A 23,006-nucleotide genomic window follows, 5' to 3' on the forward strand; every position below is an offset into this window, starting at 1 on the left:
TTTCAAGGAAATTGGGACATGTGGATTTGTAGCACAAGTGCACAGGAGCTCAAAATGCAGAGCAGGTCCAGCTGTTCTGTATAAACCCTGAATGGCCTTTGCTGAAATGATTATACCTAAAAATACAATGAAATACATCTGATGAAGAAGAAAATACAGAACTGGTAACTTGCCCTGATCTTCTTTTTTTCCACATGTAGTTTTAAGCAAACTCTTATTTCCTCAGGTAATATTAAACAATTAATAAACTTAATTACCTAGAGAGTATGGATGCCTATTCGGATGCCATCTTAATTGGAGCCAATTGTTCTCTTCGATGCTGGGGAATATCTTGAGTAAGATATTTGACTACTGGAACAAGCCTTGTACAGCAAAAATGAACAAAGACATGCAAACACAACTTGAAAAGAAACTTGCAAATGCTGCTTTATTTAATTCTTACAATAGGGAGGCACTTTTACATTAAAAAAGAAGTGCAGAGGTTTCATTATTAACTATAAAACCCTAGAATATTATTCTGTGAAAACAAAGAGAAACTGTGTGTGTGTGAGAAAGTGATTGGCTCCTCCTTTAATTTCACTTCTATACAATTTATTACATTTAAACAAACAAAACCTAAAAAAATCCCTAAAAAACAACAGCAAAAGACCTTTTCTTTTGTTCCTGCAGGCCATAAGCATTTAGAACATTGATGACACTTGGCTTTGTGTTCTTCATCTCATACTTTCTCTGCTTGTTGTACCAGGCAGAGTCGGACCCAGGGGCTTTCCAGGATTAATGGGTGCCACAGAGATATTATAAAAAAAGTGATCACGTGTTTATTTGACGTCAAAAGTCTCAATTCAGCTCTGCCTTGCATGCAAAACCTGCTTGTTTCAGTCAAGTTATTCTTCAGCTAAGACCTGCATGCAGTGTGTGTGTGCTGGGATGGTGGAAAAGCAGGGAAGGATGACTGCAGGAAAGGATTTCCCCTCCATGGAGTCAGAATTGCAAACTTGTTGTACATGCCATCCTAGAAAAGTGAACAGGTATTAATGGCAATTAGCCCCGGGGTGTCAGCTTCTTGCTGGGCAGACTGGGAGGCTGTACTGGGTGAAAGTTGGGAGCAAATCCTGTATTCCATTACCCAAGTGGGAAGTGAAGTTACCAAAAAGTTCAGCCAGAGCAATAAGACTGAAAGATGGGCTCAGGTTCTGCAGCTCTGCTGCATTAACCCTTGCATTAAACACTGGAAGAAACCCCACTGATGTCACTCAGAATATCCCTGGAGAAAGGCAGTCCTCCAAATGAATACTGTCACAATCCATCCTTCTGGACATCCATTTCCTTTTCAGTGTCTCAAGTGAAGACAGCAGAGCTGTGGTCAGGAACACTGGCAAATAAATGTCTCTGTGCTTGATGGATGAGAAGATATATTTATACTTCACAGCAATTCTCTTGCTATTTATTTGGTTTGGGGTCAACAGAACCACCAGGTGAGCTGTGCAGGGAGGTTTCTGGTGGTGTGAAAATGAGCTTGGAAGTGGAAAGAACACTCACAGGATGTTAAAGAAATACTGGAAGTGCTTGAAATCAGCCCACCTGAGGAAAGCAGTACTTCTCTAATTACCTGTTGGTTTATTAAAGTTGGCTGAGCAGAATATGGCTTTACATTCTGACGTTTCTTGCAAAATTTAGGCTTTCAAGGGCAGCAGGGCTCACAAATCTGTTCTGGAGCTCTCTGAAGGCAAGGTTGCCCTAAATAAAGGGAATATGATGGATCATCAGACTGTGCTTATGTTGAGCAGTGATGTGATGGAAGAAGTATCTGCTGCAATTCCTTAGTTTTACTCAGCAAATTCCAGTTTGATGTCCTGTGATGCAGAGCTCCTTCATTCAAGCCATTTCCTCTGTTTTTCAAAATTGCCTGGGGTGTATTTTAACCCACTTTGAAAGTACACGACCTGAGCTGATCCAGAACTCGTTTCAAACTCCAAAGCCGGGTTCTAAAGACAGACAAATTAAAGCTGGTCCAGTATAACCAAAGCTGTTTTCAAAAACTGAGCTACTTAAAGAAACACTTCCATTTTGAAGTTGCTTTACCAACATAGATACAACCTGTAAACATATTCACAGAGAGTTTGGGCTATAGATTCCAGGGTACTTTGTCCTTTACCAAAAGCACATATTACAAAACCTGTAGAGACTTTTCTTTGCATGTTATGCTTGAAAAAGTGTAATAAGTCTGGTTTGGTTTAGATTCTAATACATTAAAATTATTTGCAGCTTGTAACTTTGTGCTGATATATGAAAAGTAAGATGTAAAATTCTTTCTAAACAGAAATTCCTAAACTTTCTCTCCAAGCAAAAAATGTCAAGGACATAGCATGAACATGGAAGATAAATCTAACTTTAAGATTTCCCACTGATGTATATAAAAGAATGTTTTACAGAATTTTGATCTTGATTGTCTCTTTCCACCTGAACAGAGAGGGTTTTTTTCCTCCATTATATATAAAAATGGAGAAAAACACGCTGCTGCTTACTTCCCTGGCACATCTTGCATGAAATAATGCAAGCTCCATTATGGCATGAGACTAATTACACAAATTATATCTGAAAGGAAAGAAGTTAAATTAAGATCTGAATGGTTACTGCATGATCAGTGGGCATGAGTGAGATCTGATGTCATTGTGTTTGGAAATGGCTTCATCCAGATCCAGCTGCCTGTTGTTGACCTTCACCTCCATGCAGCCATTATAAAAAGCAGTCACTGGTGTAGCACCCAGAGGAACATCTGCACAGAAACACATTCAGTGTGTTAGGCCAAGGCATGCAAATTCCTATGGATTGTTCAGATCAGTCAAAACATGGGGAATACTCCACTCCCCATCCGTTATTTAGTCACGGGAGAAAAGGAGTGATTTGGCAGGAAACGCTTGAGTTCTTCTCCTTTTTCTTTAAGATCAAGATCAAGTCAGCAGAGCTGAGAAAGGCCAGTAAAATGTTAAATATGCATTAGAAAGCTGTTCCCATCCAGAAACCGAACTCCAGGAATGTTTTCCATAGTAGCTTTTCCTGTTTTAACAACAGTGAACCAAGAGTTTGTTTCTTGGAGCCCACTGTTGTTGTCCTGAGGTACAAACAGATGTTTCTGGGTTTAGAGGTCGCACAAAGAACTGTCTTGCTTTTGCCAGGAAGCTACTCTAGATTCAAATCTGCAGCTTCTCACTTGGGACACCCCTGGGAACTTCACACATTTTACTGCTCCCTCACTGCTGCTTCCAAGTGAATTCTCTGTGAAAGACTCACTTTATCTGCTGCTCATTTAGGCATTGTTTGGCTTAGGGCAGCATTAGATCATGGATATGCTTCCAGGAAACAATATGTTAAGCACAAAATCAAGCAGGTATTGCTCTCAAGTCTTAGGGTACAACTGGTTTTTGACAAGGTAGACCTAAGGTGATGCAAGCACCTTCAGCAATTGGAATGAGGGTGATGAGGAGCTGAGCTCAAAAGCACCCTCTCTTTTTCAGGTATAATCACCCTACCCCTCCTTAGGAAATAACTTGGTTATCTTAAGAACAAGAAATGTTGTTTTCTCATGATTTTTAGTTTGCTGTAAGCTGAGCTACTGCACAAACAGAACTGCAGAATTGTTCCCATCTGCTTTTTTCCTCCAGTGATGAAAACACTGCTGTGACAGAACCATGGAAGCTTCATTTAACCTGCACTGATTGTGCTAAATTAACAGGGGAACGCTCCCAATACTGTTACTAGTTTGTAGAAAGTTATATCAAAAATGGGCACTTACGATCTTCATGAAATGCGCGGGGTTTTTGAATACAGAGGGGTTTTTTGTTGGTGTTTGTTTGTTTGATTTTGTTAATTTGCATCTTTAAGATATCTTTCAAACCTTTTAAAATTGAGAGATGACACTTAAGGAGCAGCAAGTAACTAATACTTGCTACTTACCTCTTTGGGATGCCTGAATAATGGAAAGCTCTTCATTCTTAAGATGTTAATTGCTCTGTGGCTGGCAATGTAGAATCATTTAATCATCACAAAGATGAAGAGGCTCAAGAAATTACTGGAATCTTAGTTACTGTGGCTCTGTTAACCTGCTGACCCACCTGTACTAAGTAAACATTGACTCATTCTCATTCCTTGTCAATTCAAGACATGTCAGTCAAATTCGTAGCATTTTCTTAGGAATTGTGATTCATTCTCCATAAAATAATAGAGGAGACAGAAAAGCTCTACCAGTAGTAACATGGTAACCAAGGCACCTTTCCTTTAGCAATTTTCAAGTTTAAATTCAGGTTTTGAATATTTCTCCCTTGGGGCAACGCTTTTTTTCCCTCTTGATTCAGCCTATTTATACATAAGTATGTCCACACTTCCTGGACAAAATAATCCTTGTGCATGTCTTAAGACTGTTAACTTGAAGCTTGCTTTGAACAAAATATTTGTTGCTTCAACACATTCTCGGTCTCATAAAGATTGCCAGTCATCTCTTGCCCAGAGTTTAATTGTTGAAACCATATTCCTGACTTCCCCTTCAGCACTTCTGACATTTGGATTACTTAAAAATGCCTGCTTTTCTTACGTTTTTGATGCAGTTCCTCAATTGTGCCAGATGGTGGCATTTCAGAAACATGTAATGCTCACCCAACCCAAAAATCAAGACATTTACCAAATTCAAACCTCTGGAGAGAGGTTATGGCCAAATAATGCTACTCTTGAAAAGCTGGCTGCCTCCAAAGCTGAAAAGATTGGAGGAAACAAGAGGCACTTGAGGGAAAAAACATTCTTTTTTTTATAATTGTGGGCTTTTCCTAGCTTGGGTAAGGCTGAATACAATCAGGCTTGCAGAAATAACCAAATTAATGACAAGAAACAGGCCTCACCTGGCAGGCCACCCAGGTAGGTGACAACATTTGCCATCATTGCTTGATGCAGAGTTGAGAGTTGCTCAGAATTGCTTCTGTCTGTCTGTGAATCAACAGCCAATTCAAGCTCCTGTTTGGTCACTAGAAGTCCAACCTGCACTTTTCTGGGGGTACATAACTTCTTTGATTCCAGCTGCGCAACAGTGATGCTCCCAATGGTCACAGTGATTTTCTGGATGGAAGAATGGCAGATCACCAAACATGTCACATGTCACTTTAACACATCATTTAACTTGGTTTTGGTGCATGTTATACTTGCAAGTAGAAGAGAATATTAAATACTGGTACCTTCAGCTGGAAAAGTTGATGTGTAACCATCTCTTCTGATGATGAATGCCACTCTTACATTTATAAGTGAGAATATTTTACAGGGAACAACTTTGGCTACAGTTCTGAGGTGAAATCCTGTTTCACCTACAGTTTTAAAGGTACCCAAGTGCTCACTACAGCTTCTTACTTTGGGAAAAAGACTGTATTAGCCATGGTGTATAATTATCCTCCAGCTTGGGATGGCTGATGTAAAGGGATGTCAGTAAAAACCCAAGGACAACAAAATGTGTTTATAATTTGGAACTAACATGATGCCATATACTGTATACACTGCTCCCTTTCTGCTCAGTGCATTTGGAAAGAAAAGTTAAAGAAAACATGATGCAATGGATCTGAGCTAAGATTACATAATGTAATCTCCCTGGCATGAGTGATTAGTGCTTAGTCACTGCTGCAGCAATCATTAATAGAAAGATATTTTCTGAACATTATTATATGAACTAATTTTCAAAATATTAAGGCTACCAGCTCCACTGCAAGTGTGAGTAGCTTTTTTTAGTTTGATTTTTCACCCAGCTGGAGGACTTGGCAGCTGTTAGGAGAATTGTAAGATCACCTGTGAGTCAGAGGAGTTAGAGTCCACTATGGACAATGCAAGAGGCACTGTTTCATTAGAAACCAAGGCAAACATAACACCAGTGTCTGTGGATGGGCGAATAGTCAGAGTCACATTTATTAGCCAATCTTCAGCACTGTCAAGATTATCTGTTTTAAAGAGAATAATTGAAATTAGTAAATCCATCTGCTAATGAAAAATTAATATGGAGTTAAAAATTAGTATTTTAATCTCCTCCCCACTGTGGAAAAATTAGTGCTTATTTTGGAACTTACAGAAAGAACTATAATTCTAAAGAAACCCAAGCAAATAAAACAGAAAAACCCCAGCTAACTTTTAATCCTGGATCTTCAATAGTAACCAACCTTTGCAAATAAACTTCTGAATGTAAAGCACTCCAGAAACTGAATAGATGACACTACTGGGATCAGAATTCTCATTCAAGCAAATTCCTAACAGAAGTTAAGGGAATCACTGGTGGATGCAGTGGTGTACAGCTGAGTTTGTGTGGGTTTTTTTTAAATTTTCTTCCTTTTAACAATTCATCCGTTCCATCACCAGTCCAGCAAAAAACCATAGGGACAGAAAAATACTTACTATAGTTTATCTGGAATGCTGCTATTCCAGTGCCAGGGTAGAAGGATCCTCTCCCCACTGCTACTAAACAGTGTTTGCTCTGTTTTTCTTGAATAACTTCATTTACTCCTGAATGTCCCTGGTTCATCAGGTTCCAGGCCCGGATACAACCATCCAGCCGAGGGTTAATCTGTACCACAATGACAGCATTGGGGGTTTGAGTTCCAAGTTGTTTTTAAAATGTTAATAATAAGGCATTATTTTACATATCAAGTTATTTCTGGGTAGTTAATAACAGTCTTATCAATGCCACAGGTTACAGCAGTGATGCTGGGAGAAAAAGAAATGGCAGGCATTTGGTATCACGGCCTTCAAAAGGCGTTTCTGGTTTAACCTTTCCCACTTTACTGCCAGGGATCTGGACAAAAAGAGATTGCTTCCACTTTTGAAGCTCACGTTGTGACCTAGACAAAATGACAGCAGGGTTTCTGTAGCTGAAAGATAATCATCACTAGCAATGCTCCTTGTTCAAAGCTTTATCTTTACACCAAAGTACAAAGAAATTCATGGAATTGTTTTCTATTGGATAATGGGATGTTATTATTTTGTAATTTTTTCTCTGCTTCACTTTTGAACAAAAATTGATTTTTAAATTTTTTTGTTTTAATCTAAACTCTGTTTAGATTGCCAATTAGTTTGAAGGCTCCTGCACTGTAAAGCAGACAGTTGCAACAACTTGACTGTACCCACTCCTTGAGTTTGGGAGACTGAAAGAATCATGGGCCTTGTCCAGCCTGGGCTGTTATAAAACCTTGTAAAAACAAAAGCTCACTGTGCTGCCTGCACAGTGAATGCATCACCTATTCTGAGCTTAGAAAAAGCCAGGACCAGGACATGAATCACCCTGAAATGCACTCTCAGCAGCAGTGGTGGTGATTTAGGGCATCTTAAAGCTATATTAGGAAACAGGCTACAGAATTCTCAAATGTTAGACCAGAAGTGCTATGTTTTTAAACATGAAACCTTCCTGAAGGCAGGCTGCAAAGCTTCACGCGTGTTTATTTTCAAAACAGCGGTTTAATAACCAGACTTTCATTTTCTAAATGGCTTCCGTGCCAGGCTTGCTTTTTCTGTGACTCCCAGGAGCACAAAACTGAACAAACAGAGCAGTATCAATCAATATTAGTCTTATTATTATTTAATTACCTGTTTAACAAGAGCACTGCCCACTCTGCGAGGTAATCCTGCGATGTACACCTTGGTTTCCAAGAAACCCTGGGATTGTTTAAACAGAGTTCCTGGGCTGTTAATACTCATCACAGCTTCTTTAGCTATTTTTACACTGATACTGTGTTCTAGTTCTTCAACTGATATCTGGAATAAAATACAAATAATTACATATATACACACACAGAAATGTAGACTATATTAAATAATAATTACATAAGCCCTATGAAGCATGACTAATGTTTCTTTAAATATCTACCTTGGAAAATAGTTTTAATGCAGTCACTATGTACATTGTATTTAAACTTGATGCAGAACAACTGTCCATATTCAGGGACATTCACAGGAGTATAACAAACAAAATCTAACTGATGTGAATAATTTGGTGTGCTATGTGGATGGCGTAAGTCAGAAAGGGTTTTCATCTCAGGTATGAAGGCTTGAAGAACAAGATGCACTTTTGGTCTAGCAGATGTAAAACTTGCTCTAAACACACAGTATCCAATAACTGTGCACTTGACCATGCAATCAATTTTGAATATTCTGCCATTTTCCTTTTCATGTTTTAAATTAATCATTGCTGTGTCAATAGCTGGAGGTAATTATCTCTTCCTTCGCTGTTAAAAGGTAGCAGAATTTCCTGATGCAAGGCATTTCTGTGCATTTCTCAGTTGGTTTTTAAATCTGGGGTTTGAGTGCATCATTTTAAGTCTTTCAGTAATTGCTCAGTTTCTCCTTACTTTATTTATCAGCATGTGCCCATAGAGAGTAAAAGGAAGGGAAGGGGAGAAGAAAATCCAACTTACTATATGCCACAGCCCATCATTAATGGCTTTGCCTCCACTGGTGACTTTTGTTCCAAACTCATTCTTGAATTGAATCTCAATCTTTCCATCTCGAAGAGCAAGCAGGATCCATGCTGACTTGTCCAGGGATTCTGCATACAGGATAACCCCCTCTGCATCGTATGTCCGGAAATCAAACTCTGCTGTAAATCTGAGTTGTGAAGAAGGAATCTTAATAAGGAGACAGGAAAGGTGAAATACTGAATAGCCTACGGTAACTCATTAGTAGGGTTAGAGAAAGGTTCACAGATAATAAATTCTCTATATCTGAGCAATTGTGATTTTTGCATACTTAGTCAAAAGCAGAACAGAACATAAGCCTTGTTCACCCAAATCCAGTGGAAAGTTTTCAGCTTAACACCCTGACCTGGGACTTGAAATAACCTTGTTCCCAAATCCACTCTGAGCTTTCCTTGTGAAGAATATCCTACTCCCCTGAGTAAAGAGATACATGTAATATTCCTGCTGCATTTTGTAGGGATGCAATGCAGACAAAATAGGACGTGCTTCAGTACAACTGGGCTGCCAAATGTTGTCATGAAAGAATTATAAGCTAGAAATTGACTCCGCCTTTTATATGCCATTTTCTCATTTGAGGATTTGTTGTCTGGATCTAGGTTGAATGTGTGTATATAGCAAAATTAGGATTTACTGTGCAGTGGAAGAGAAGAAAGTAGAGTAAAAAACAGTTTGGGACTAGACCAAATAGATTAAGGGTGGAAGGAGAAAGCAGAACATTTGGAAGATGGGGTTGGCTAAAACAGCTGTAATTCAGAACTGGGGTCGCTGTCCCTCACAGTGCTGTTCTGTGTCCCCTAGATGGGGCTGTCCCTCGCCAGATGCACCGAAAACTACTCTGTATTTACACCAGACTTCAAACATTTATCATCTCAGAAAGGTCTTCCAGGACAGCATTAGTGCCTGGTCAACTTTGAACAGTGGCAGAGGAAAGAGCTCTCAGTATTTATGTCCTTCTGTACGGTCCTGAGGCTCTGGGGATCACCAGCTCAACAGCTGCTGCTCCTGTTACCTTCACATTGTTTGGTCAGTAAGTCAGGGAACACAGCAGTTTCGGCTGCTGCAGCAAGGAAGTCCAAGGGCAATAAAGGGGTCAGTGCCACTGGCAATTGCTGTGACAGCTGTAAAGAAAATCATACAGCTGGTGCTCTAGACAAGGTACTGTGCTCTGTGGGTGTCCTTGGAACACTCTGTGTGTGAAAGCAAGCCCAGGGAAGGGCAGGGGGGGCAACGACCTGATTTTATTGCTCAGCAGGATGGGCAGAGCATGCACAGCTTCTATGCAGAGCAGGGGTGAAGCAGCAGCAACATCCAAACTAAAGCCATTCCCGTGTGCAACTGGAAGCTACTCTGTAACTATTTTCACACCAGCTCTGAATTTTATGTTGATAATTCTAAATGCCTTCCTATTCATTCATTCATCATATAAAGGTATCTTAACCAAGGAGGAGATGGTGATATAATTTATGCATGCATTGCACTCCTCCTAAACCCTCAGAAAATTAATGGAAACAAATGTCTGTCATTCCAATGCATATTTTTATCAATAGCAAATGCTTACCTTGTGACATTTGGCAGTTTGAACTTTAAGTAGAGAACAGGAATTCCTATAAATTGCTCTGCCAGGTAAAGCAGTTGGTAATTCTTTTCAAGGTTCAGTGGGATGCACTCAGTAACAGACTGAAAATGGTAGAGAAAAAAAGCTGTAAATGCACTGTGACAGCTTATGAAGCAACTCCTGTTGCTGACTGCTAGTCTGTCATTTTTATTTTTTTAAAGTAATGGCTTACCTCTGGGGTTTTTTTAAACTTGAATACCTATGTACAAATGAAGCTGTGTGGTTTTGCTTTTGCTTGATATGTCCACTATTTAAAGTGTTGGAAGACAATTCAGGTTGACAGAAAGTTCTGGTGGATTGAAACTAATGTTTAAATATTTAGTTTTTGAATTAAGAATTCCAATCTTCCCTCAGGATCTTTTCTTTCACCAGGGGTATGACACCCACCTTCTAGGGAACTACCAAGCTCCATTATTAAAGTTCTGCAGAATCTAAACCTGCTCAGGTGTTAGAAGGGAATGCACCAGAGCTGTATCTTGGGAAGACTGTGTTAAACTGAAAAATGACAGTGCTTATTCTTTCCAGTATTCACCTACTTGAAATTTCAAACATGTTTCTATCCAGCAATAACATTTATTGTATGCACTGTGTGTGGAGACAGGTGGGAAGACTCCTCCAGAATGGGTTTAGAGCACTTGTCTCATGGACAAGTAGGAGTCTCAAAGTCTCTTTGATCCAATGTGAATCCCTCAAAATATTCTGCGAGTGTTTTCTGCTCTGACTTTGCTATTCCTGACGCAGCAGTTCCATTAAACGTACAGGTGCTCATCTTTAATTTTATGGCTACTTATTTCATGGCTTCTGATGTCAGTAGTCTTTAGATTGAATATATTTTTAGCTTTAGATTGAATATATTTTAAACTCTTTTTTTTTTTTTTTTGCAATTAGAAGGCATGAAACTAACTTCCAGATAGAGAATTAATCACTTTTGAACAGTACTGAAAATAAGAGCATCTTCCAGCCTCACTATATGTCACCATTTCAAGGATGAGCAAAATGAAATAGAATGACTGCACATTGTTGTTCAGGCATTAAATTTCAGAGAGTACAAACCAGACCCAATACACGGATGCTGGAACTTGTGTCAGATCTTGTTCCTGCAGTTTAAGCCAAATTTTGTTACACTTTGTTAGAAGTGTTTTATTGTTGTTAGAAGTGTTTTATTGTTGGCAGTTATCTGAGCTCACTTCACATACCATCTCAGACTGCCTGAAGTTTTCAAAGTATACACAGAGAACCACTTACAAAAAAACCTTTGGACTTCAATCCTTGAATCCTGATTCTCTGGAGCTTCAAACTTTCTGCTCCTAAGAAGTGGAAATTTTCAAATGGATCAAGAGCAGCCGATTTTTGGCTGCAACATGTTCTCCAATTGGCAAGTATTACTGAGTGCTTTTCCTTAAGCTATGGCAGATGAGAACTGTGGAAAACAATCCAGGGTTTTTTTCAATCCAAATAGAGTAATTCTGAAATAGTGAGTGAAAACTTTTGCACAGCCTAAGGAAAACTTGGGAACATATGGACAGAAGGAACATTCTGTCTCTGAGTAGGCTGAACAGGAATTATTTGTTTGATAGCAGAAAGCCAAGGCTTATTTTGGAAGCAGCAGGGAATAAAGATGCCTGGCTAAAGCAAGCTGCTTCTGACAGGACTCCTGTAAATGAGCATGCATGAACTGAGTGGCATCCAAATCCCTGCTTCTTTGGGAGCCAAACCATAGATCAGAATCTCCAGTATTTTCTCAGGAATTTTTAGTCAGTTCTCAAATAGCTTCCTATTTTCCTTAATCTAAGCTACCCTCTCATCAAGAAATACCCAACTTTGTGATTTTCCATATGGAATTTTACATAGCAGTTTTACCTCACAATTCTTCATGTCCTTAGAGAGCTTGAACCCTTTCTTGCCATCACAATAGCAGCTATAACTTCCTGGTGAGTTCACACAGAGTTGAGCACAAATATTTTCAGCACATTCATCAATATCTAGGGGAAATGGAAGCACACCGAAAGATTTATTCATGGCACAGACTGAAAACTAACACAAATTAACAGAAAAATGGACAAGAGAGATTCTCTGGAATAACATGAATCCAAAAGGTGATTTAGTAATCTGATAGAGGCCTGGAGGGCAGAGCTGGAGACTATTTGGTCTGATTTTTGAGGCATAAGGTAGCTGAATTAGTGAGAGACCTCGTAAGTTGCTGCCACAGATGGCACAAATCCCGTTCTGGGTCAGATCTCTTCCTTCCCTTATAAGATGCAATGAGAGCTTGGATTATTAAAAGTATCTATGGCAAGTATGAGAAGAAAGGATGTGCTTTATTAATATAAACCCCAAATAACCTCAGGGCAAAATATCTTTTAAAATAACATAATCTCATAAATACCTACATTTCAGACAGCATCTGTTTGCAGAGAACAACAGTCTGGTTTGAGTTTAAAATAAGTTAAACCAACTAAAAGAACTTCATTTTCTATTTAGTAGGTTGTACAAAATAAAAAAATTAGAAATGAAAGGCCAATGTAAATTTTACATTTCTAATACAGACACAAACAAAATCTCTCCTTGACAAGAGAGTCCAATGGGGGTGATTTAGGCCTCAGATTAAAGAAAATGCACCATTTCTTCTGAAACAAATAGCCATTCTAGTGGGAATAAAAATTTTTGTACCAATGCATGCATTTAAATTTGGGGGGTTTTTAAGACTAAAATACCTTTTTTCTTTTTTTTTTAATTTTCTTGTTGCTTGGAGGAAGAGAGGTAAGGAAAAAGAAACCAAACCCTCTTCTGTTCCAGTCTAAGAGTATCCGTCATCATAGAGATAGCTGTGCATAAATGCCTGCAAATTCCATTTTTCTAACAAGCATAATTGAATTTAGCCACCTACAAGCAATATGACAATGAAAAGCTCATGTCATTTAGTATTTCTGTAAGGCTACATTCCTGTCATGCTGCACAATCCTGTCCTTAGACAGGATTTGGTGACTCATTTAATGTGGTTAAAACAAGGTCTAAAAGATTAGCAGCGTAATCTCCCTGCTAGGGAGGTAAGACTTTCCCTGTTGGAATGCCCTCGTCTTGCAACCTCCTGCAATCCAAGCCCCAGCAGAAACACAACACTTACATGGGTTGCATCAAACTGAATTTACCTGAAGGAAATCCTAAAAGGAGTAAGAACTAATTACTGTGAAGTTTTTCTCACTCCGGTGCATACAGAAACAGGAAATGGTCAGTAGTGTTTTAATCCCATAATAACTGGACAAAGAGCTGGCACCTGGATATGTAATCAGTGCCACTGTGCAAAGCTTTGTCACAAGAGACCTGCAGGAAAAGCCATGGAGCAAAAGATTCACGGCCAGCAAGAAGCTGCTTCTGTGTCCTTTTGAGCAGTAGTACAAGGCAGCTTTTAAAATAAAAACCAGTCACTGACAGTTTATTCCTAAAGTGACAGTGTAGAAGATTCTTCACTGTAAAACTCTCAAGAGCTTTCATATCTGTTTACAACTGAAATTGAATTTCTGATGCTTTAACAAGCAAAGAGAAATAAAACACATTCTAAGATAAATATGCAAATACTTTCAACACCTGAGAAGTTACTATGATCTTTGTATGAGTGGCTTCCTGCTACTTCACTGCTAGCTATCAATACTTTTCAACTTTGCTATAATTGTTACAGAACTTAAGAAATTTTTAATAACAGATTTTCATTTCAGGAAAGATTCTTTTGGAGCAGCTCCTTTTTCCATAGCTCTTTCTCTGGATAGTTAGGAATAGTTTCATTTGACATTTGAGGTCTTTATAAAAAAATCTTTAGAGAACTGCCATGCTTTCATGTAATATAGCCTGACAACCTAATGAACAATTAATTTATAAAGAATACAATGATTAATAAATACAGCAGCAGATGAGATGCTAAGTTTGGTATAGCAGTGGATCGAAAAAAGAAAAGGGGAAGATGAAAGAGATGAAAAGGGGGAGCTGGGGGTGAAGATGCACCTTCACAGTTCTTGGAAGTTGAATTGTATGTGTAGCCTTCTGGACATTCGCACTCGTATCTCCCCTGGGTGTTTTTACAGATGGCTGTCCCACAGATGTTTGGGTGTAGCACACATTCATTTATATCTAGAAACACAATCAAGTTATTAAAAAACAAGTCCCACTCTTGCACACCATTTTGCTTCCCAACCTTATTCAACACTGTGCAAACTGAGTGAGGCTGGCAAACTGGCTTTTTCTTGGCAGGCCTACCGTGCTGTCAGAGTAGACTAGAGCTACAGCCAGAAAGATTTCCAGAGGGCTGTAGAAGACACTTCTGCATGTCCCCAGTGAAAAAATTCTCTGCCTGCCTATCTTTCCCATCCCTTCCTGCCTTCTGCAGGTACCAGGGAAAGGGATGCATGTCCAGAAAGGCAGAGAGAGAAACAGGCTGCAGATTTTCCATAAACTAAACCAGATGGCATAATAAAATCCTATCTTAGACATCCAGAAAGACAAGAAACAATCCGACCAGAGGTTCTTCCATGCTACAATCAATTCATGTCAGTTTTCTTTTAACTGCATATGCTGATAGGTGTTCAAGCCCCTCACTGTCTCTCTATCCCTCAAACCATTTTAGTGTCTATCTTCTGTCTTGTTCCCAATTTTTCAGTGTCATTTTCCCAATGCAGATGTGACAACTGGATTCAGGGTACAGTATCAATCTTATTAAGTGTCCTAGAGATGGAAAAATACCAGATCCCTGGTGTACTTCACTCCCACTTGTGAATGCAGGGATCATTCTGATTTTTTCTGTGGTTTTGTAGCAATTGCAGAAAAGGCTCTGCCCAGGGAGAACAGACTCTGTCACTGGCTTGCTTGGACTCCAGCAACATTACTAAGTCAAAGCTGCCCTGAATTTGGACTACTTTTCTACAGATAGTAAGTGTATTCCAAATTCTTGGTTGTTTAACTTTGTAGTTGGATACAATAAAATACTTGAATGCAGTTTATCAAATGATTAACACTCAGCAACTAAGATATATTGGTCTATTTTTATCTCTGATTACTTTTTTATCAGATTTCCCAGTATCTTTCCAAGAACTACAGAGGTTCTAACCAGTTTATCTGCTTGCCTTTTTTCATAAACCCACAATCTTCTATTATTCTGGCATTTCTTTGGAAGTCATTAATTCAGAAAAATATATAGACTAAAGAAAGTCACAGTGGAAGACGGTCATCAAGTTTAGCCTCTTAAATTATCTGACATTATCCAAAACAACATGTTGTCATAATTTGGTAATAAAATATGACATTAAAATGGAATAAAGTTGCAATTTTTTCTAACTATGCAGTAAGAATTGCTAATTATGTCAATACACAGTCTTCATCTGAGATGGAATGAAGCATTCAGGTCATGACCAATAGCAGACACAAGCATGTACAGAAAAAATTATGCTGGGTGAATCAAAGAAAAATCATTCTCCCCATTAAGAGAATTTTTGGATTCATTAATAGTTTCTTCTCCAATGAACTGCAGAAAGAGCAGCACAGCTAATTAGGAGTGATTCAGCCTAAACCAGTGCTTATCAGAGAGGATTTCCAAGGTAACAGTATCAGCTATTCACATCACTTGAGATTCATGTTTCAGCATGCTTAAAGGATATGTGAATCTGGCAAGAGATTAAAACAAGCTATATGGAGCTCCAGTAATAAAGCAGAATCTCATCTGTGGCCTTTTTCTCTTTCTTTCCTTGCTTCTTGATCTGGTTCATTATTTGGTTGCCCATATGCCTGCAGTGTGTAAGGAAGGAGTGGCCAAGTTAAAGAAGGATTGCATCTTTCAGAGGCAATGCAAGAGCATTTATGGAACTATTGGATCAAACTCTTCCCTCTCTCTAGCCAACAGGAAATGTGGTGGCATGGAAAGATGTTCCCCTGAAGTCTCCCTACCTCCACAATCCCGTTTGTTGGAATGCATGAAGTAGCCATCTTCACATAAACAACGGAAGCTCCCAGGGAAATTGGAACAGCGTTGGCTGCAGCCTCCATTGAAGTCTTCACATTCATTTATATCTACAAAGAAAAGGCAATAAAACTCTGCTGAGAGGAAGGCATCCATTGACCAGCTGCAAAGACTATTCAATAGTAGAAATGTAATTGTGCTTCTGAGAACCAACATCACTTGAGATTGAAGACTGTACCTTCCTCACAGTTCTCTCCTCTCCATCCTGCTTTACAGACACAGGTGTACTTGGCTTGTCCATCTATGCAATCCTTGTATCCATCTTTATGGCATGGCAGAGGGCTGCACTGGTTTGAAATTTCTGTGGGATGGAAAACATGGAACATCCTTGTTATTTGGGGTTATTTCTTCTCAAGAATCACTTTAATCTTTCTCCTTCTCTTCCTACAGGTACCTGTCATGAAACAGGAAAGGTCTTGATTGAATAATGTCAAGCACACCCACAACAATCTTGCTACTCATTTTCTCAGCAAGAATTTTTAAGTGACTGGGAACATACACAGCCACCAGTACTCTGTCAGGCAGAAAACAACTAGAAGACAAATTACTTGCTAAATCATGCTAATTCCTGCATTAGTGACCAGACTTGATACTATTTTCATTACATTTTAAGGATACATTTCAATTTCTAAAGAACAGCGCTCTGCTCCCATCATATTACCACAAATTTCACTAGAAAGATCAAAGTTTCAAAAATTCAGTATTAGAGAGTTGAGTTTGTATTCAAGAGTGGTCACATAGAGAAACTGGCAATTTATTGCACTATTATAAACTGATCTGGAAAACATGTTCAGCAATGACCACGTTCAGTGTCATTATTAAGGATTTTCTTTGCCTTCCATTGCTTTGAATGACAAAAAGCATCAGAGATAAATATTCCTATTCAAACTAACTGAAAGTTTCTTTCATATAACCAGGCTGTAGAAGTTTAGGAGGTTTAGAGAGATAGGAGTAGGGAGTATGGTAAAAATGGCTTCTTGTGAATTTATTAGAAAAAACACAATTCTGGACCTGTGAACGCATAGGCATAAAAATAAAACATTTGAGAAACACCCCAAGTTTCATGCTCTGTGGCCTTTTGTTTGGAAGCAATGACTGTGTTCCAGATAATATTTTGATTTTTTTTTTTTTTTTAATTTTGAAGTTTTCAGCTGTTAATGAACTATGGGCCAAAGAGTGGTAGAAAAGACAATTAACAAGATAACTTCTTACCCTACCTGGCAGAACGTGACTTCCTAGAGGCAAAGAATTTGGCATAACTGTTAGAGATGTGGTAGAGTACAGAGGACACACTGGGGAACATTGGTGGGTTGGTGTAGGACACATCTGTTTGCACAAGAACTCTGCCTTCTGTTTTGCAGTTAATTATGTTCCTTTCTAAAAGTTAAAAGCAGTCACTTAAACTGCTTTCTCTGGAAATGCTCTGTCTCACCTCACATTTTTTGGTCAATTTCTGGTTTAGATTATTGAGTCTGCCTGAATTAAATGGTTATTTGTCTCTTGTTGTGTCTCTGTGAACTGCTTTCTAGCCGCTGTGTGCTCCAACATCAGCACTTACCTTTGACACAAGCCCTCAGGTCAGCTGGAGAGTCTGGAGTGACTGCGGCCACCCTGAACACCCCTGCTCGATGGGAGGCAAGGCAGCCTGCAAATGCAAAGCCCCACAATCAGCTCAGGGTCCAAACACGCACTGAAGTTACACCATTTGCTGCATGGCATCTTCAAAGAGCCTGTTCTCACAGCTTGAGTTACAAAACTGGTCTGGGCATGTTAAGGACAGCTGATTACAGCCCAACCTTCAGAGTGCCTCTGTGAGGATCTCAGCACCATTATAATCAGTGTGGAAATCATCCCAGTGCTAGGGGCAGAACAACTAAACCAGTATTATCCAAATGAGAGCATCACTGAATCATACACTAGAGTTGTTTAGGGGTTTTTTTGTACTTACTTAAATATTTGGGATAAAAATACTCCTGCAGAAAGAAAAGAAAAATAAAGGCTAAGAAAAATTTCAGGTAGATAAAATTACAGCAAAACACATCACTGAATATATTCTAAAGTATATTGGTATTATAACTGCAAAAGAAAAAAAAAGTTACTTTGAGTCACAGAATATAGGCCTGGTTTTCTGTATCACTGTTATTTGGGCTAAAGCAGAAGATTATTTAATACACACAAGACTCAGTGGAGAGATTAAAATTCGACACTGAATTGGACACTTGCAAAATGAAGGCAATGAAATAGAATTGGATGTCAAAAGTACTTTGAAAATTTTCTCTTTAAATGGGAGGAGCTTGCCTGATGTTACTGGGAGCTGTGAATTCTACGTGTTTCTTCTCTTTCCCTCCGCAAAGAACTACTCACTATGCCATAGATACTCATGAAATACTTACAGTTTCAGGATTATTTTCGAAGATTTCCCTGGCTTCTTCCCTATTGCATAATTCTTCAATGCATTCTCTTTCTAGATTTCCCTTCTTACTTTCTTCCATGAAAGAGTTTGCTCGCCGTTTCCTCAGCAGGAACTGAGAGGCATACTGCTGGGATAAAACTTGGGAGAAACAAAGCAACTCTGTCATTATTTATCTCCTTTTGCAGCAGCTGAAAAATGCAGTAAACACCGAGCAAATGTGAGAATCTAACACAAAATTGTGAACTAAATGCTTAGTCAGGAGTTGATGTTTGCTATCGTTTTGTAAAATGCAAGCAAGAAATTCTAGGATTCTGTGTGTGGGAGCTGTTTCTGATCAAAAAATCCTTAATCCTTCATCTGTGCTATTAATCCTTAATAGCATCCATGCCTGAAGCACAATTTAAGTGTCATACTCAGGACAAGATTATAATTTTTTTAGATTATGGTTATTACAAAGCCAGATTTGTAACTAACAAGTAGATAAAAAAAGCTGATTATATCACCTGTTTCAGTGATCTGCAAGCAAATATTCTGATCCTATTTATATGAGACCAAAATTATGTCTTAAAAGTCAGGTTACATGTTATATGTAATTAAAATAAAAGCCATTTTATTTTTCAGAATGATAAAGAACAAGACAAAGGTGAGAATGAAATCCTGGGAATATCAAGGCAGACAACCTATAAATACATTCACATTTAACAAGGTAAAACAGAATCCTAGCCCGCTTTTATATTTCAGATCCAGCATGAGTTGTTACTAAATTTTCACGTGTCTGGTTATTGTCATTTTAGCGACAGCCAACAAATGGTGAACACTGAGAAATGACACTAAAAATAAAAAATGTCTGCTTCAATGTTTTTTGCAGAGCCCACAACTCTCCAGGAACAGCCACTAGATTAGACTGCCTGGTTTAATTTTTGGATATAGCTTGTGATCAAGAGACAAATGGATGAGCACGACTGGAAGAAGTCCAGTTGACTGGGTTAAAAAGTGTAGATGACAGATGTTAACTAGGGAGCACCACACTTCTACACCTGCCCTCCCTTCATCAGCCTCTGCACAACTTAACCTTTCAGAGCAGTCCAACTGTGTGAGGGTCGTGACACCTGCAGTGCCAGTCCGGTGTGGTGGCCATACACATTCATCCCAGCTCCACAGAAAAGAGCCATTCAAGCAGACAAAGTCAATCCAGTACTGCCAGAGACCTTCATGAGCCACACCAGTCAATCCAGTACTGCCCAGAGCACCTTCATGAGCCACACCAGCAGCCAGGTGCCAGAGAAGAGCTCCCAGTTTCTCTGCACTAACAGGAAAAAAAAAAATTTAGGAAGCTGACTAGAAAGAGCAGCTAATGAGCCTGAATGGAGAATGGCTTTCAGGTGACAGATTTGACTAAAACCAAACTCTCCTAAACACGTTAAAGGTCTCCATCAAGTGACAGGGAACACAACTGAAGCATTCTGAAGTGCTGCAACACTGGATAATGACCTGAAGAAACCTTTGTGTTGCAGGATCCTAACTGAATTTGATGTGGCCTGAGCTTGTAAAAACAAACTAATCTATTTGCTTTCATTGTGGTCAGATTAACTGTTCTGGTAAGGCAATAAATAAGATTTCCTGAGCATAAGGTGGATGTACCACAGCTCACCTCCAAGGTTTTGCAGCACTCCTCTATCTCAGAGAGCAACCAGCGAGTTGCTTAGAAGTGAAAGAAGTGTCAATTAATTAGAAGAAATGCTTCATTTTTCACTAATAAGAAAGACACAGAAAGATCATCTGTTCTGAGGCAAAAGCAATGACAACAAAACCAGGAATATTGGGTACTATACCTGCTGGGTTTATGTCCATGGGAGACTTCTACCCCCACAAGCATGCTGACACAGCTTTGGGGCAGAGGCTCTGTGGTGTAGATGAGGCCTGATTCACAGCTCACTTTAAACCATCTTGTTTTGACCTTTATCATTGTCATTTTCACACAGGTTTACAGCAAATAAAAGACAAGAAATTTTCAATTGTGTACAAACAGATGCAACACTTTTTACTTCATATTGTCTTTACAGCGGGGTAATAGGAACAGGTCTTTTCCCCTGCATCAGAGGAGTTTATCCTTCTCCTAAGTTGACTTCCTATGAGTTCTGAGTTTAAGTAAAATATGTAACTCAAAGCGAATTCCATGTTTTTTTAATGTAAGTATTTCAATCCCCATGCACAGAATTAGCAGTGTATTTATTCATCTGTGTTTTAATTACAAAGACTTTGATAGGACCTTTATCAGAAACAAAAAATCCTGACTGCTGCTGCTGCTGCCAGTCTGATTACAGGAAACTCCAGCCTATTTCTGACCCTGCCAAACCAAGTTAACCCTTAATGCACTCGGGGTGCTTCATTTAGGGATCACTGAAGCCTTGTGCTGCTCCAGAGCCTTACAATTTCCAGAGGTGGTGTACAGACACTGTGTAGTGAATGCTTATCAAGCATCTAGAAGTGATGGTACTAAAAAAGAAAAACAAAAACTGTGGGAGAGGATGAGATTCACTGGTTTCTTACAGCTGTTCTGTTGTGCAGATGCAACCATAAACCTGCTATAAGTGGGCCACTTAAACATAATTTAGAGCTGCTTACCTAATGCCCCAGCCAAGGAAGGCTGTTGAATAAAACTGAGTAAGAAGCGATGCCACTGAAGGAAGTGGCACAATCTTGTTTGTACAGGTCTGTAACTCCAGTGACAAGAGTATCCCGAAATGCTCATCAGTGACATTATGCAGCCAGCAAAATTAAATCAGCCACCAATACTTATCTGCACCTTCTCCAGAATGTGTCCCTCCCCTGATGTCTGACCAAATCTAACTACACTAAGGCTTGCAGAAGCAACTTTATGATTGTTGAATGGTATGAGCTGCATTATTAAGCTGTTTTCTCTTCTTCCCCTTCTCCCCCACCACTATTCCATAAATCCCTGGCACTGTTCAGAGCCAGGGATAGGAAACTGGACAATATGGACTGCAGAAGTTTTGGATGAGCAGGACAGCCTACTTCCTGCTGTTACGAAAAATGACAAGGTATGCAATGGAGAAGATAACTGGATCCAAAAACGTGATGAAAACAGGAGAAAAGATCATTATGAAATATTTATTAGAAGATTTATTTTTAGGACCTGTTAAAAATGTTATGAAATGAACTTTCAGCTTCTGATACTGCTCCCTTCCTAAGCCAGAAACCCTAGCACTTCACAGAATAGTAAACATTAGGTTTCTCTTCTGCCTGTTTAATCATTAGTAAAACAGGTCAGAAACAGACTTATGTTGAGCTGCAATTCTGCTTGTTTCAGATACACTGTCTTCTTTCATTATTAACCTCAGACTTTTGTCTCAAAGGCAGAAGACTTTATTTTTTTTTATCGGTGAGAGCAATTAGCTCTTACCTAGGGTGAGAGGTGTGAAGTTATAAAAAGGCTCAGGGCCGCTTGCCCGGACTGCAACAAAGCCACTCAGATTCTGAGTAGACCGTGATCCACCGAGGGTTGTTCTCGCAAGGGAACCAAGCTCCCTGTGCAGACACGTTCCCGTGGGCGGCTGAGCTGCGCTGCGGCCGCCAACAGCTCCAGAGCCGCACACGACCCAAGGCACAGCTCGGCTGCGCGGCAGGAGCCGCCGCCGGACGCCGCGGGATCGAGGGGCTGCACGCAGCGAGCGGGGCGGACGCGATGCCCCGGACGGCCGGGAAGGGCTGCCCGCCCCGCGGCACCGCTCCGGGCCGCCCCTCGCCCCTCCGGGACACGGCCCCGCGCCCACCCCCCCCCCCCCCCCCACCTCGCCTCGCCTCACTCACAGGTCGCCGCCTCGGCCAAGGCGATGGCCAGCGCCAGCAGCGGGAGGCACCGCGGGCCCCGCGGCCTCATCGCTACCGGGGGGCGGCCGGGACCGGGCGCCGGGACTGCGCGGCTGCTGCTCTGCGGGGCCGGGCGAGGCTCTGGGGGCGGGAGGGAGGGGCAGCGGCGCAAGGGAGGGGGAGGCTGGGCCGTGTCCGGGCAGCGCTGCCCTGCGGGAGCGTCACCAGGGCGCCGGGGACAGCGCCGCGGGGGCGCGGGCGGGTCGCGCCTGGCCCGCCCCGAGAAGGCGGCGGCCGCACACTTGGGGCTCCGCGGACATCCCCGGCGGGAGGGGAGATCGCACGCTGGGCAGGGCCCCGCGCCGGCGGGAGCGGAGCGGAGCGGGGCGGGGCGGGGCGGGGCGGGCAGCGCCCACGGCCCCCAGAGCCGTGGGGTCACTCCCGATGGCGGCGGGGCTCCGGCGGCCGCGGGCGCGCGCTCCCGTGTTTACTCCCGGGCGGCGCGGGGGGGCCGGGGCGCGGATCCTCGCCGCTGATTGGCTGATCCTCCGCGGGCGCCTAGCGAGCTGCCCCCTCCTATTGGTCGGCCGCGGGCCCGCCCCCTCTTGTCTCCGTGCGCGCCAATGAGTGTGTCCCCTCCCGGCCGCCGTCGGCCGTATC

The 23,006-nt window shown here is 40.8% G+C and overlaps 1 protein-coding gene across 2 annotated transcripts; it reads right to left on the reverse strand.

The window, feature by feature from the left end:
* Positions 1-452: 452 nt before the first annotated feature.
* On the reverse strand, positions 453-22,459 carry PROS1 (protein S). Of its 2 annotated transcripts, XM_082279447.1 has the most exons (15): positions 22,347-22,459; positions 18,496-18,653; positions 18,051-18,075; positions 17,661-17,747; positions 16,281-16,403; positions 16,030-16,152; positions 14,098-14,223; positions 11,962-12,083; positions 10,045-10,163; positions 8,427-8,616; positions 7,600-7,767; positions 6,415-6,583; positions 5,818-5,966; positions 4,890-5,103; positions 453-2,776 (listed from the first exon to the last, which is right to left on the reverse strand). In XM_082279447.1, the coding sequence occupies exons 1-15, from the start codon at positions 22,414-22,416 to the stop codon at positions 2,631-2,633; spliced, it is 1,989 nt and encodes a 662-aa protein (XP_082135573.1). In that variant the 5' UTR covers positions 22,417-22,459; the 3' UTR covers positions 453-2,630. The 2 variants fall into 2 exon arrangements, with proteins under 2 accessions (XP_082135573.1, XP_082135574.1); XM_082279448.1 differs by lacking the exon at positions 14,098-14,223.
* Between the last annotated feature and the right edge of the window lie 547 nt (positions 22,460-23,006).

Source organism: Coloeus monedula (assembly GCF_965178545.1).
Source record: "Coloeus monedula genome assembly, chromosome: 3".
Classification (NCBI taxonomy): Eukaryota; Metazoa; Chordata; class Aves; order Passeriformes; family Corvidae; genus Coloeus; species Coloeus monedula.

Bases quoted from the DNA above. Each gene is read 5' to 3' on its own strand.
- PROS1 (XM_082279447.1), bottom strand. From the start codon at position 22,416: ATGAGGCCGCGGGGCCCGCGGTGCCTCCCGCTGCTGGCGCTGGCCATC. The intron at 16,404-17,660 runs GTAAGTGCTGAT...TCCATCCCACAG, and splicing joins CCTGAGGGCTTGTGTCAAAG to AAATTTCAAACCAGTGCAGC. The intron at 8,617-10,044 runs GTAAGCATTTGC...TTCACAACTCAG, and splicing joins AAACTGCCAAATGTCACAAG to ATTTACAGCAGAGTTTGATT.